The sequence below is a fragment of the Chiloscyllium plagiosum genome, chromosome 30 (genome assembly GCF_004010195.1).
Source record: "Chiloscyllium plagiosum isolate BGI_BamShark_2017 chromosome 30, ASM401019v2, whole genome shotgun sequence".
NCBI lineage: Eukaryota > Metazoa > Chordata > Chondrichthyes > Orectolobiformes > Hemiscylliidae > Chiloscyllium > Chiloscyllium plagiosum.
Window position 1 is genome coordinate 24,381,826 of NC_057739.1, and position 16,314 is coordinate 24,398,139.

Sequence of the window (16,314 nt, forward strand, 5' to 3'; positions counted from 1 at the left end):
AGCACTTCCTCCTCTGTAATCTGGTCATTTTGCAAGATGTCACCATCTATTTCCCTACAGTCTATATCTTCCATATCCTTTTCCACAGTAAATACTGATGCAAAATATTCATTTAGTATCTCCCTCATTTTCTGTGGTTCCACACAAAGGCCGCCTTGCTGATCTTTGAGGGGCTCTATTCTCTCCCTAGTTACCCTTTTGTCCTTAAATGTTTTGAGGAATAACAAAGAGCATTGATCCATTGGATGCTTTCTACATGAATTTTACTAATACATTTGACAAGATCCCACATGGTCGACTGACCAGAAAAATTAAAGTCTATAGCATACAGCTGAGTGTGGTGCTTTCCATCTAAAATTGGCTCAGTGACAGGAAACAAAGGGTAATGGATGTTTATGTGAATAGAAAGTGATTTCAGCGACATTTCTTGGGGCTCAGTTTTGCGCCTTTTGTTGCTTGTGTCATATATTAATGACTTTGACATGAAAATCAGAAGCACATTTGGGAAATTTGCAGACGACACAAAAATTGGCTGTGTAGTTGATAATGATGAGAAAAACTGTAAATTTCAGGGTGATTTCAATGGTTTGAGTGAACGAATGGAAAAGTGATCAATAAAATTCAATCTGAGGAAGTCCATGGCTCTGCATTTGAAGAGAAAGGGAATTTCCATTAAATAAAGGATATTGAAAAGGGTAGAGCAAATGGGAGGTACGGAGATTATATGCACAGATGCCTGAAGATGGCTGGACAGATAAGTATGATGGTGAAGAAGGCATATAAAATGCTTACCAGCATTGGGCAATAGTATTGAAAACGAGAGCAGTGATGTAATGCTGGAACTATATAAGACACAGGTTAAGTCACAGTTAGAGTTTTGCGCCCAGTTCTGGTCAACACATTACAAGAAATACATAATTGTTCTTGAGAGACTTCAGAGGAAATTTATAAGAATATTGCAAGGGTTTGAAAATTGCATGTATGAGGAAAGATTGGGTTGGCTGGGATTTTTTTCCTGACGCTAGAGGAGACAAAGGAGTGACTTAATTGCTGTGTACAAATTAATGAGATACGATGGTCCAGAAGACATAACAACACTTCCTCTTCTTCAGACAGCTCAGGGAATTTGGCATGTCCACAAGGTCCCTCATCAACTTTTACAGATGCACAATTGAAAGCGTACTGTCCGGCTGGATATCTTTATGGCAACTGCTCTGCCCAGGACCATAAGAACTACAGAAAGTAATGTGCACAGCCCAGACCATCTTGGAAGCCAACCTTCCATCCATGACCCCATTCAAATGGCCAGTTGCTACAAAAAGACCGATCACACCCTGGCAACGCTCTCTTCCAATCTCTTCCATCAGGCAGAATATACAGAAGCTTGAACGTAGGCACCAGTAGATTCAAGAACAGCTTCTTCTTCCCTGCTTATTAGACTGATGAATGGACTCTGATGAATGGCAGCACGGTGGCTCGGTGGTTAGCACTACTGCCTCACAGCAACAGGGTCCCAGGTTTGATTCCAGCCTTGGGTGACTGTAGAGTTTCCACATTCTCTCTGTATGGGTTTCCTCCCACAGTCCAAAGATGTGCAGCTCAGGTGAATTGGTTAAATTGCCCATAGTGTTAGGTGCATTAGTCGGTGGGGAAATGGGTCTGCGTGGTTTACTCTTCAGAGTGTCGGTGTGGATTTGTTAGGCTGAAGGGCATGTTCCCATGCTGTAGGGAATCTAATCTAACTTCAAGTAATCTTGCCCTGTGTGATGCATGCCTCTATCCAAGATTTTTTTCATCCTATGATCTATATATCCTTTCTTAATAGACTATAATCTGCCTGTACAGTTAGGAAACAGAGCTTTTCACTGTACGTATACACACGTGACAATAAATCAATCAATATTGTTCTCCAATTGGTGGTCACACCTGCAATTTCTAGATATGAGGTCTGTACCTCTCTGTTTCTCTGTCTTGCTTTCCTCCTTTAAACCACTTAAGGATTCTGGGTAATCCAAGATGGAGGAGAAAAAAGTATGGCTGGAAAAGCTGTTCCTTTCTTAAGGTATTTTCAGTGTTGGAGCTGATTTTCATGAACGCTAGGAACAATGATTACTGCTTTATAAGCTGTTGCATTGTTTTGGAACTTTGGGAGGGAAGATCAAAACAACAGCACTTTAGAAAGGATGAAGACAGACAGGATGAGATTCTGAGGTTTAGACAGAAAAAGAAACCTACACTACTGTCTGACTCAGCAGTAACCTGCACAGCTCCTGGCTTTGCTGTCAGTTTTCATATATCTCTGGACATGAAGTTCCTTCTAAGAAAAATAAACAAACAACGAATTCACATCTGACCTTGGAGAAACCTGTGTGGGAGCTCAGAGCAGGAAAGCAGCTAAGTGGCTTTTTAAAGTGTAACATTACTGTTTTTATTTTGTAAATCTACAATAATGAGTAGAGTGTTTTTTTTTAAATTATATGTTGTTATTGAGATCTGTCTCTTGATTAAACTTTAAAAATATAAAAACATAGGTACTAAGCTAGCCTGGAGTTGTTAGACCAATAAGGCGGTGCTATTTTCCAGATCTGCAGATTGTTAAGGTGCAAAGATGGCATTTAGTAGAGTGATGAGCTCTTCTTGTTGGATGTGGGATATTAGGGAGAGTTTCCTTGTTACTAATTATTATGTCTGCAGGAAGTTTATTTGTTTGCGAATCCTGTCTGCATGGAATGATTGGAGTGGCAGTTAGAGGCAATGAGGAATTTACAGAAGCTAGGAGGTGTGCTGGATGGCATTTGCAAGGAGGGAAATAAATTGAAGATACAGACAGATAGATGCGTGACACAGGAAAGGTCGGAGAAGGAGGCAGGTACTGCAGTAGTCTCCTGTGGCTGTCCCCATCTCAAACAAGTATACTGTTTTGGAAAATGTGGGGGGTGATGGACTCTCAGAGGAATGTAGCACTGACAGCCAGGTTTCTGATAGTGAGACTGGCTCTAATGTAACAAGGGGTCCACCAGATTCTAAACAATCTATTGTAATAGGGGAGTCTCTAGTCAGAGGCACAGATAAATGATTCTGCGGCTAAGAGTGAGACATCGGAATTGCCTCCCTGGAGCCAGAATCAAAGATATCTTGGAGAGGGTGCAGAGTATTCCCAAAGGGGATAGGGACCAGCAGGAGGTTGTTGTTCCTAATGGAACACTCAAAATAGGAAGAGAAAAGGACGAGATTCTGAGGAGAGAATACAGGGAGTCAGGCCGGAATTTAAAAAGGAGGTCCTCAAGGGTAGTAATATCTGCAATACTCTCAGTGCTGAAAATGTGTTGCTGGAAAAGCGCAGCAGGTCAGGCAGCATCCAAGGAGCAGGAGAATCGACGTTTCGGGCATAAGCCAATACTCTCAGTGCCATGAATTAGTGAAGGTAGGAATAGGAGCATAGAGCAGATGAATGCTTGGCTTAGGAGCTGGTGCAGGGAAGAAGGATTCACATTTTTGGATAATTGGAATGTCTTCTGGGGTTGAAATGACCTGAATAAGAAGGATGGATTACACCTGAATTGGAAAGGGACTAATATACTGGTGGGGAGATTTGCTAGAGCTGCTCAGAAGCATTTCAACTACAAAGGGATAGTTGGAGTCAAGGAGATAATGAAGAAAGAGACCAGTCTGAGACTGGTCCAGTTGGGAAAAGGAGTAAGTCAAACAGACAGGGCAGGCAGGAACAACATAGAGAACAAGGTAGGACTGTTAAATTAAACTGAATTTATTTCAATGAAAGAAGCCTGACAGGCAAGGCAGATGAACTCAGGGCACGGTTAGGAACATGGAACTGGGATATCATAGCAATTACAGAGACGTGGCTCAGGGATAGACAGGACTGGCAGCTTAATGTTTCAGGGTACAAATGCTATACGAAGTATCGAAAGAGGATGACAGAGGAGAAGGAGTGGGTTTTTTTTAAGGACAACATTACGGCTGTATTTAAGACATATATTCTTGGGAATAAATCCAGGGAAATTATTTTGATGGAAGTGAGAAAGAAGAAAGGAATGATCACCTTATTGGGTTTGTACTATATATCCTCAAAGGTCATTGGGAAATTGAGAACCAAATTTGTAAGGAGATCTCTGTTATGTATAAGAATAATAGGGTGGTTATGGCAGGGGATTTTAACTTTGCAAATATATACTGGGAATTTGCTTAATGCGTACAAGAAAATCTTCTGATTCAGTATGTGGGTGTACCTACTAGAGAAGGTGCAAAACTTGACCTACCCTTAGGAAATAAGGCAGGCCAAGTGATTGAGGTGTTAGTGGGGGGGAAGATTTTGGGTCCATTCACCATAATTCTTCAGATAGTGATGGAAAAGAATAGACAGGATCAAAAAGTTGAAGTGCTAAATTGGAGGAAGGCCAATTTTGACGCTATTAGGCAAGAACTTTCAAAAGCTGTTGGGGCAGATGTTCACAGGTAAAAAGATGGCTGGAAAATGGGAAACCTTCAAGAATGAGATAATGATAGTACAGAGACAGTATGTTTCTGTTAGGGTGAAGGGCAAGATTGGTAAGTGTAAGGAATGCTGGATGACCAGAGAAATAGAGGTTTTAGTTAAGAATAAGGAAGAAACATATGTCAAACAAGACAGCAGAAATTGAATGATTCTTTAGAAGAATATTGGTGCTGGATCCATTGCTTTTCATCATTTATATAGATGATTTGGATGTGAACATAGGAGATATGGTTCGTGAGTTTGCAGATGACAACAAAATTGGAGGTGTAGTGAACAGCGAAGAAGGTTACCTCTGAGCACAATGGGATCTTGATCAGATGGGCCAAGGAGTGGCAGATGGAGTTTAATTTAAATAAATGTGTGCTGCTGCATTTTTGAAAAGCAAATCAGGGCAGGACTTATACACTTTATGGTAAGGTCCTGGGGAGTGTTGCTGAACAAAGAGACCTTGGAGTACAGGTTCAGAGTTCCTTTAAAGTGGAGTCACAGGTAGGCAGGATAGTGAAGAAGGCAGTTGGTATGCTGCTTTTATTGGTCAGTGCATTGAGTTGAAACATCATGTTGTGGCTGTACAGGACATTGGTAGGCCATTTTTGAAGTACTGCGTGCAATTTTAGTCTCCCTGCTATAGGAAGGATGTTGTGAAACTTGAAAGGGTTCAGACAAGATTTACAAGGATGTTGCCAGGTTTAGAGGATTTGAGCTGTAGGGAGAGGCTGAATAGGCTGAGGCTGTTTTCCCTGGAGTGTCGGAGTCTGAGAGATGACATTATAGAGGTTCATAAAATTATGAGGGACAGGGGGAAGGTGAATAGGCAAGGTCTTTTCTCTGGGGTGGGGGAGCCCAAAACTAGAAGGCATAGGTTTAAGATGAAAGAGGAAAGATGTAAAAGGGACATATGCGGCAACATTTTCATGCAGAGGACGGTGCGTGTATGGGATGAACTGCCAGAGGAAATGGTAGAGGCTAGTACAAATACAATATTTAAAAGGAATCTGGATGGGTATATGAATAGGAAAGGTTTAGAGGGATGTGAGCCACATGATAGCAAATGGGACTAGATTTATTTAGAATATCAGATCAGCATGGATGAATTGGAACGAATGGTCTGTTTCTGTGCTGTATATCACTATGACCTTAACCAAGCTTTTGACTACTTGAGTTAATAACTGAGTGGCTTGGCATCATATTTTATTTCATAAAGCTCCTGTGAATTGCATTGGGACCTTTTATTACTTTAAAGTCACAATACAAATATAAGTAGTTGTTGTTAAGTGTCCACTGGTATGGAAATTGTGAATCCCATCTCATGGTTTTAAAAAAACAATTTATCTGGTGGTTCACCTCATTCTTTTCTATTCACTTTTTGATAGGTGTATGTTAACCTGCCTTGTTTTCCTTTTATTTACAAAAGTCACCACGACATATTGAGGATACTTCAATGAATGCGAGGCCCTTTGGGACCTTTCTGAGGGGTTGAGTGCTAGGGTGACTCATGACTGCAAGCTTTTGTTTGGGAGGGTGGAATCACAGCATCATTTCAATTGTGGGACTTTGAGAGAAGTTTTTTTTTCCCCTTTGGAAGAGTGTTCGGTGAAAAAGAAGAATGCAGGTGAGGGTGATGGAGTGGGTAGTTGGAGGTGCAGGGTCAGGGTGGCCCCTTTAAGCGGGATGATTGACGGGGTTCTTGCAGTGTTTGTCTAGATTAATCCAGTCCGCCCTCGCTCCCGTGCTCGAGCAGGGACACGAGCCTTGGAGCTTCAAGAATCCGGAGGAGGGGAAGGTACAGTGTTTATATCAAAATCTTCAGTCCTTCAACTCCTCATCCGCATATTTTTGATGCCCCCCTCGTTTCCCTGGGTAGAAAGGGAGCGGGTCTGTCTGTGTGTGTGGTTTTTTTTTAATGAATATATTGTGCGTGTGTGGAGTTGGTTTTCTCTTTTATTTCTGTTTGGGGCGCTCGCTATCACAATGCTAGATCGGCGGGGTTTCTCTCTCTCTCTCTCTCCCTTTGCTAGAACCGTCTCCAGCGCTCCGCCTAGAGAGAGACAAAAACCCACATTAGATAGGCACTCCAGCGAGGCCCGGAAACCATTGCTAAGGTGCAGAGGGAGGGAATATAAATATGAAATTGTTGAGGTGGAAGTTGGCGCTGGCGTGTGCTCTTCTGGAGCAGCAGTGTTGCTGTTCTCTGTACGTGTGTGTTACTCTTTGTTCAGGGCAAATCTAGAGCAGGCTTGGCTTTGTTCCATTACAGCACTAGGCCCAAAAAGGCTGCAGTCTGGCTCCATTTACCAACACATTACAAATGATGACTCCCACACTTGTATTTCACAGGTTCGTTTTTCTTTCGCTTTGAGAATTATTTGTGTAGTAACTTGGTAAGGAATTTCGTAACGTTTTCAACTTGCAGAACTGTTGATAGTAGGAATTGATATCCTAAATCGAACTCTCTTTCTTTTCCACCCCCCCCCCCCCCCCCTGGTCTTTCACAACAGATGCTGGATGAGTTATTTAAAGTACCACTGGACTGATTTGTACATGTTATTTTTAGTTCATCCGTCTTACTGCAAGTTCGTTGGTGATGAATTTTAAAATGGTTGTATGCATTGAATTAGTGTCCTTTTAGTTGTGCTGTAGCATTTTGTGGAACACCAGAACACTATGTACATGCTGTTCAATTTTTGCACATGTATAGTTTCAATCATGTCCCTTTTTTTTAAACTCCTGCAGTTTTGCTTTAATCACTTTATTGGGCACTGAAATGATGGCAAGTGTTTCTCCACACACACACTTTTACATACTAACTTTATCTATTTAGTCCTGTGGAGCAAAATGAAGAACAAATAAAATGGGGCTTTTCAACACATGATATAGTAATTTAAGTACAGATATAACTTTGAGATACAGTTTTACAAATAACAATTTTATAGTCCCAAGTAATTTCTATTGATGTAATATTGAAAGAAAATTATTTATTCAGCTACCTTTATGTATAAGGAGAATGTAAAAACTTTCACATTTTGAAAAATATGTTACAGATTTGACTTTTGGGATAAACACCCACCTTCATTAACATAATACTATAAAGTTAAAAATGTTGCTGTGAACTTGTAATAAACAGAGACCCAACAATATAAGTAAATTAAAATGCCCTTATGAAACAGTGCAGATTACAGCAGTGATGACTTAATCAATGCTAATGCTTTTTAAACACAACTTTGTTCTCATTTCCAATATCTCATCCACACTGCTGAAAGAAGCACGGCTTCTGTTCTTCTTTGAAGTGGTATGTAAATAGTTTTTTCATATCAGGTGAGTGCGTTACTGTGGTCTTCGGTGATGCAGAGGTTTTATGTTAATGTTCTTTAATCAGAAACGCCAAGTGATATATGAAATAATCTATAGAACATAGAGAACTGAAACGATGAAGGAATTTATTTGTCATGGAGGGATGAGAAGAAATGGGACTAATAGCTTCTCCTCCTATAGAGTGATTCTGTCCTTGTCTTTCATTCTGACAGAACAATAATTCATCAACACTACTTCTATCAATCATCATTTGATGTCCTTCATCTGAAGGGACACTATTTAAAAATGCTCTAATTATTTCACTTCACAAGTTTTGGTAAAAATTGTTTTAATTCTCAGTGTGCTTTGTAATCTATAAGGAATATTTGAAATGAGATCAGAGAGCAGTGTTATACTAATCTTGGTAGAAGTACCAAAAGAATTGAATTGTTACTGTTTTGATTTTCTCTAAATTCTCAAGATATTCTCCTTCAAACATGCCTCACTCTAAAGTTATAACAACCTGACAGAAGTGAACAATTTATTTTTAATTCCGAATTGCTGTGATTCTGACCATGATTTTGCAACTTTTGAACTGGATAAAAACTGCATGCATTTAATTTTTGTAGATTCTACCAGTGATCACTTGCAGAAGAAAAAAAAATATATTGAATTGTTTGTGCTGCATATTCTTTCATAATGTAGCCCTGTACTCCACATGAGCTGTTTCTCATTTCAAGAATCTCTCCTCATTCTTTTTGTGTGAAAATGTCAAAAGTCTGTAGATTGGGCTAAGTATTTTTGCATACAGATGTCATGAACAATGGAGTCTAAAATTTTAGCATTTTTGATTTGAAGCCACACTGACTTGTGTTTATTTTCTTTCCCAAAACATTTACCTGAAATTCCTTTTTAGAAGATTCAAGATGCCAGATTTATAATATTTGAATTCTTAACCCCACCCATGCCAGTACTGGCTTTAGCATTCAAAATGGCCATCTGGCCTTTCTGCACAAAGAAACAAAATCCAGGGAGTCTGCAAATCTGTCACAGTTGGTACAGCAGCCTGAGTGGATGCTCGATTGCTGTTTGGACCCATCTGTCAAATACCCTGATCTGCAACAATAAAAAATCAAAGTCGAGACGGGGTCAATAGATAATGACTTATGTTTGGTGCCTTCTGATGTGCTCAGAGAATGTTTGCATAATTATGAGATTGTACTGTGCAATTCTATTTTCTTTAAAAGGTGATTTTCCATTAGCTATAATCATAGATTCTTTTGTCCTAGATGGTCAAAGGTTAAGAGTTGCTTGTGTGAAATGGGTACATTTTGTCAATGAAAAATAACAATCTGTGCATATTGTACAAATCCTGGTTAGAAATTGGTGTCACTGTTTGAAGCTAAAAATACCAAGTTTGTCATGTATCAGGGTCAAATCTTCACTCTGATTTACCTCCTAGCTGAGAAATCTCCAAAGATCATAGGCTAAGCTGCAACCAAATTGACATTACAACCATCAATTGTTATCACTCAATCCTCAGGCTATGATATCATGACAACTCCGTGCTTGAGAAAGGTGTTAATAGAGCCTTCAGTTTACAAATCTTGGATGGAATTATGGTTTTATAAGTTAAAAGTTGTTGAAGGAAAGATAAATGTTTGCCAAAAATAAGAAGTCTTCTGGAGGCAGCTTTGCAGCTTGAGAAAATAAGATGACTGGGTTTTACACATGAGGTCAGAATGATAATTAAATCAATATTGCTAATTTTTAAAAATCTGAGAACATAACAAATAATGGGTAAAGTGGTTTAAAACTGACAAATGAAGCTCTAATTGAAATATGTGGAGAAAAAGTGTGGGTCTGTATTGCAATATCAGTTCTGCAGAATGTAGCATCTGTTAGAAATAAAATGTTTAAATTAAGAATTGAAATAAAAAATAAGTGCTAGCTCAATTTGTTTTTACAAATGTAATGATGATGGGTAGAAGCTTTGTAATTGTAACTGTTTTTGTAAAAAGTGGAGTTTTGGGGCCTTGTCTCCAATCCGTGTTACTTTATGTGAATAAGTATAGTGCAAACTGGCTCATCGCTGATATTTTTACAAAACCATTCTAATGAAAGGTTAGAAATTGTCCTATATTGCCCTATTCAACATATTTTGTTTCTATTACCTAGTAGAAAGTACTGTTTTGAAAATTTTAATGGGTGATGAGTCGAGGCCCCTTATTTAGGACATTAGAAAGATTTTAAAAGTTTTGATTACATTACCCCAAACTAGAGTTCTGAAAACCTGAAAAATGGTAAGACAAAGGAAAGGCTGGAGTTTGCGTCCCTGGAAAAGAGAGAGTTAAAATACATGTCCTTCAGTGAGCGTATGTTTGAGAATGTTCTGGAGAGAAGTAAGTTCTGGGGGCAATGCATTGGCCATCTCTTTGTCATCAGTGTTTTTCCATCCACAAAAACACATGGGTATGCAGCAAACAATCCATTTCAGAATGCTGCACCTTTTGATTCAGGGGACAATCCTTGAGAAGTAGGTCGTCTTCTGTTTAAGAAAAGTGGTAAGGAAAAGCCAACAACTATAGACCGGTGAGCCTGATATCAGTGGTGAGCAAGTTATTGGAGGTAATCTTGAGGGCCAGGGTTTACATGTATTTGGAAAGGCAAGGACTGACTGGGGATAGTCAACATGGCTTTGTGCGTGGGAAATCGTGTCTCATAAACTAGTTTGAGTATTTTGAAGAAGTAACAGGATTTAATGAGGGCAGAGCAATGGATGTGATTTACATGGATTTCAGTAAGGTGTTTGACCAGATTCTACACAGTAGACTGGTTAGCAAGGTTAGTTCACACACAGTAGAGAGAAAACTAGTGAATTTGGTACATAACTGGCTCAAAGATAGAAGATACAGGGTGGTGGTGGAGGGTGTTTTTCAGACTGGAGGCCTGTGACCAGTGGTGTGCCCCAAGAATTGGTGCTGGGTCCACTGCTTTTTGTCATTATATACATAATTTGGAAGTGAACTAGGAGGTATAGTTAGAATGTTTGCAGATAATACCAAATTGGAGGTGTAGTGGACAACAATGAAGGTGACCTTCGAATACAATGGGACCATGATCGGTTGGGGCAATGGGCCAAGGAGTGGCAGATGGAGTTTAATTTAGATAAATGTGAGGTTCTGTATTTTGGAAAGGAAAATAAGGGCAGGACTTTTACACCTTAATGGTAAGGTCCTGAGGAGTGTTGCTGAACAAAGATGTTGGAATGCCGGTTCATAGTTCATTGAAAGTGGAGTCTCAGTTATATAGGATAGTGAAGAAGACATTTAATGTATTTATCTTTATTGGTTTTTGCATTGAATATAGGAATTGGCAGGTCATGTTCCAGCTGTACAGGACATTGATTAGGCCATTATTGGAATATTGTGTGCAATACTGGTATCCCTCCTAGAGGAAGAATGTTAGAAACGTGAAAGGGTTCAGAAAAGATTTGGAAGGATTTGCCAGGATTAGAAGGTTTGAGCCATAGGTAGAGGCTGAATAGGCTGGGGCAACGTTGTCTGGAGCGTCAGAGACGGAGGGGTGACCTTCTATAGAGGTTTATAAAATCATGAGGGACATGGAGAGGGTGAATAGTCAAGGTCTTTTCCCCAGGGTGCGAAGTCCAAAACTAGAGGGTATAGGTTTGCAATAAGAGGGGAAAAATTTAAAAGGACCTCGGGGACAACGTTTTCATGGAGAGAGGTACATGCATGGAATAAGCTGCTGGAGAAATTGGTGGAGGCTGGTACAAATATAACATTTTAAAAGGCATCTGGATGGGTACATGAAGAGGAAGGGGTTAGAGGGATGTAGGCCAAATGCTTGCAACTGGGATTAGATTAATTTAGAATATCTGGTTGGCATAGGCGAGTAGGACTGAAGGGTCTGTTTTGTGCTATATATCTGTTTCCCTAATAGTTGCACATGAAGCTCCAAGGAGTTCTAAATTGGAGAAAGGCCAATTTTGATGATATTAGGCAAGAACTTTCAAAAGCTGATTGGGGGCAGAAGTTCATAGGTAAAGGTACGGCTGGAAAATGGGAAGCCTTCAGAAATGAGATAACGAGAATCCAGAGAAAGCATATTCCTGCTAGGGTGAAAGGAAAGGCTGGTATCTATAGGGAATGCTGGGTGACTAAAGAAATTGAGGGTTTGGTTAAGAAAAAGAAGGAAGCATTTGTCAGGTATAGACAGGATAGATAGAGTGAATCCTTAGAAAAGTATAAAGGCAGTAGGAGTATACTTAACAAGGAAATGAGGAAGGCAAAACGGGGACATGAGCTAGCTTTGGCAAATCGAATTAAGGACAAAAGGGTAACGAGGGAGAAAATAGGGCCCCCTTAAAGATCAGCAAGGCGGCCTTTGTGTGGAGCTGCAGAAAATGGGGGGTGGGAATACTAAATGAGTACTTTGCATCAGTATTTACTGTGGAGAAGGATATGGAAGATATAAACTGTAGGGAAATAGATGGTGACACCTTGCAAAATGTCCAAATTACAGAGGAGGAAGTGCTGGATATTTTGAAATGCATAAAGGTGGATAAATCCCCAGGTTAGGTTTACCTTAGAACTCTGTGGGAAGCTAGAGAAGTGATTGCTGGGCCTCTTGCTGAGATATTTGTATCATCGATAGTCACAGGTGAGGTGCTGGAAGACTGGAGGTTGGCAAACGTGGTGCCACTGTTTAAGAAGGATGGTAAGGACAAACCAGGGAACTATAGACCAGTGAGCCTGGCGTCGGTGGTGGGCAAGTTGTTGGAGGGAATCCTGAAGGACAGGATGTACGTGTATTTAGAAAGGCAAGGACTGCTTAGGGATAGTCAACATGGCTTTGTGCATGGGAAATCATGTCTCTCAAAATTGATTGTTACTTGCTCAAAAAACTCAGAGGATTGATGAGGGCAGAGCGGTAGATGTGATCTGTATGGATTTCAGGAAGGCAAGGTTCCTCATGGGAGATTGATAATCAAGGTTAGATCTCACGAAATACAATGAGGACTAGCCATTTGGATATAGAACTGGCTCAAAGTTAGAAGACAGAGGGTGGTGGTGGTGGGTAGTTTTTCAGACTGGAGGCCTGTGACCAGTGGAGTGCCACAAGGATAAGTGCTGGGTCCCCTACTTTTTGTCATTTACATAAATGATTTGGATGCGAGCATAAGATGTACAGTTGGTAAGTTTTCAGATGATACCAAAATTGGAGGTGTAGTGAACAGCAAAGAGTGTTACCTCAGATTACAACAGGATCTTGACCAGATGGGTCAGTGGGTGAGAAGTGGCAGATGGAGTTTAATTCAGATAAATGCGAGGTGCTGCATTTTGGCAAAGCAAATCTTAGCAGGGCTTATACACTTAATGGTAAGGTCCTTGCGAGTGTTTCATGAACACAGACCTTGGAGTGCAGGTTCATAGCTCCTTGAAAGTAGAGTTGGCGGTAGATAGGATAGGGGAGGAGGCGTTTGGTATGCTTTCCTTTATTGGTCAGAGTATTGAGTACATGAGTTGGGAGGTCATGTTGCGGCTCTACAGGACATTGGTTAGGCCCCTTTGGAATAATGCGTGCAGTTCTGATCTTCCTATCAGAAAGATGTTGTGAAACAACTTGAAAAGGTTCAGAAAAGATTTACAAGGATGTTGCCAGGGTTGGAGGATTTGAGCTTTATAGAGATGCTGAACAGGCTGGGGCTGTTTTCCCTGGAGTGTCGGAGGCTGTGGTGACCTTTTATAGAGGTTTACAAAATTGAGGGACATGGATAGGGTAAATAGCCAAAGCCTTTGCCCTGGGGTTGGGGAGTCCAGAACTAGAGGGCATAGGTTTAGGGTGAGAGAGGAAAGATATAAAAGAGATCTGAGGGGCAACCTTTTCACCCAGAGGGTGATACGTAAATGGAATGAGCTGCCAGAAGAAGTGGTGGAGGCTGGTACAATTGCAACACTTAAGAGGCATTTGGATGGGTATATGAATAGGAAGGGTTTGGAGGGGTATGGGCCGGGTGCTGGCAGGTGGGACTAGATTGGGTTGGGATATCTGGTCGGCATGGACGGGTTGGACCGAATGGTCTGTTTCCATGCTGTACATCTATGACTCTATGTTGTGGATTGTTCTTAACGTTGATATCTTTTGTTAGGCTACTGGTCATCATTCTAGTTGCATGTGAAATCAGTCCTACACCACAGAAGAAGCTATTCAACCCATCAAGCCTGTACTAACATGTCTACGCTAATTACATTTTCCAGCATTTGGCCCATACTTTTGAATGTTATGACACTTCAGGTGCTCATCCATACTTTTGAATGTTATGACACTTCAGGTGCTCATCCACATTTTTTAAAGGTAATGAGGTTTCCTGCATCTACTGCCCTCCCAGACGGTGCATTCAGTGTTCCCATCAACCTTAAATGACTTCCACACCTCTTGCACTGTACCTTTTAAAGTTATGCCCCCTTGTTATTACCCCTCAATCTGATACACTTCAATCAGGCCTTCCTGATCTATTGGGTTTAATGGGTAAGCAAATGCCACCACTTTGGAATACATTGACTCTTTAGTTGGGATGATCTCCAAAATCAGCATAACCATGTTGTTATAGGGTGTTTATTCATAGAATTGGAGTCAAAAACAAATTCATGTTCTCTTTAGTACCGTAACTTTAAGAATTTGCATTAATTCTTGCTGTAATTAGATGACCCAGTTTGGAGGAAAATGCTTAATGATTCTATGTCTTCTCACCATAACTCACTTAGTCTTTATTTTGGAGCAAATTAATGCAAGTGCTGGAATTTGTACTGAAAACAAAAAAGTGCTGGAGATCAGAGTGGGTTTGGCACATCCATGGAGAGAGAGCAAGCTAATGTTTTCAGTCTGGATGATTCTTCACTGCTGATGTGAAAATTTGTGGAGGAAGCAGCATTTATTTAAAATATTGGGGGTGGGAGAGGATGTTGGAACCATTCAGGGGAGAGATTGCTGACTATTTGCCAAACAGGAAAGAACAGAGTCCCATTGTGGGAACAAATTACTGCAGATGTTGGAATCTGTACTGAAGATAACAAATGCTGGAGATCACAGTAGGTCAGACAGCATCCATGGAGAGAGCAAGCTAATGTTATGAATCTAGATGACTCTTCATCAGATGAAGAGTGGGGGTGGGCGGAATGGAGAGACATCATGGTGACAGAGAATGCAACAAGTAAAGCGAAAACAAAAGAGTAGGAATGAGTGTGGGTTCACGATCTGAATGTGCTGAACTCCATATTAAGTCCAGAAGGTTGTAAGGTGCTTAGTCTGAAGCTGAGATGTGTTCTGCAGCTTGCGCTGTGATTGATTGGCTGGCGCAATGCAGCATGTATTAAAATGATAACTTGGAATTGGTTGAAAAGGACTGGGGAAATAGAAACAACTATTTATGCCTTATGGCCTGAATCTGAAACGTGATAAACATTTTGGGGAGGTTTAGGAAATCTAGGTGAAACCATCAGTCAAATTGTCTTTCCATATTCTTAAAAAAAAATCATTATTCTAGACTCTAGTATCAAGGTCACTTTCAAGACTCTAACTTTTATAAAGGAGTTGAAATGCAAACATGAAATCTAGGAAATATTTGTTAATCTTCTCGCACAGAAGAGGTCAGTTAGCTCCTGACACAAATCCATCCCTTTCTAGTGGAATCCAATTAGCCCCTTGCCACTGGTCTCTCCCTGTAGCCCTGGAAACTTGTTTCTCTTCTCTGCCTTTCCAAATTAATTTTGAAATCATTGTTTTATTTTTAACATTCTCTTTCTTGGTAAACACTGATACAAAATACCTCCAAATTCTAGCCTTTCTGTCTCTAAGCAAATAGCATCCCTTTTGTCCCTAATAGACTCCACCCCATCTCTCACTATCTGCTTATGATTAGCATGCAGGTTAAAGATTTTGGCGTTCCATTTTTATGTTGACTGCCATTCAATTCTCTCATTCTCTTTGCCAGTCTGCCTTGAATCTTCTTTTCTCTTGTAAATATTTGTAATTGGTTGGTTGGATTCTCACTTGAAGAATTCACTTGACTTGCATCATACACCCTTTTCTATTTCTGGATTAGTGGTGCTGGAAGAGCACAGCAGTTCAGGCAGCATCCAAAGAGCTTCAAAATCGACGCTTCGGGCAAAAGCCCTTCATCAGGAATAAAGGCAGTGAGCCCGAAGCGTGGAGAGATAAGCTAGAGGAGGGTAGGGGTGTGGAGAAAGTAGCGTAGAGTACAATGGGTGAGTGGGGGAGGGGATGAAGGTGATAGGTCAGGGAGGAGAGGGTGGAGTGGATAGGTGGAAAAGGAGATAGGCAGGTAGGACAAGTCCGGACAAGTCATGGGGACAGTGCTGAGCTGCAAGTTTAGAACTAGGGTGAGGTGGGGGAAGCGGAAATGAGGAAACTGTTGAAGTCCACATTGATGCCCTGAGGTTGAAGTGTTCCGAGGAGGAAGATGAGGC

The 16,314-nt window shown here is 40.6% G+C and overlaps 1 protein-coding gene across 4 annotated transcripts in view; it reads left to right on the forward strand.

Moving 5' to 3' along the window:
* Positions 1-2,007: 2,007 nt before the first annotated feature.
* The window catches only part of zbtb26 (zinc finger and BTB domain containing 26), a 41,473-nt gene continuing 27,166 nt past the window's right edge, over positions 2,008-16,314 (forward strand). Inside the window, exon 1 of one of the 4 annotated variants that reach the window (XM_043720122.1) lies at positions 2,008-2,062. In XM_043720122.1, coding sequence (XP_043576057.1) covers positions 2,034-2,062 — 29 coding nt within the window. In that variant the 5' untranslated portion in view covers positions 2,008-2,033. The other 3 variants (XM_043720123.1, XR_006316013.1, XM_043720121.1) reach the window with 3 other exon arrangements.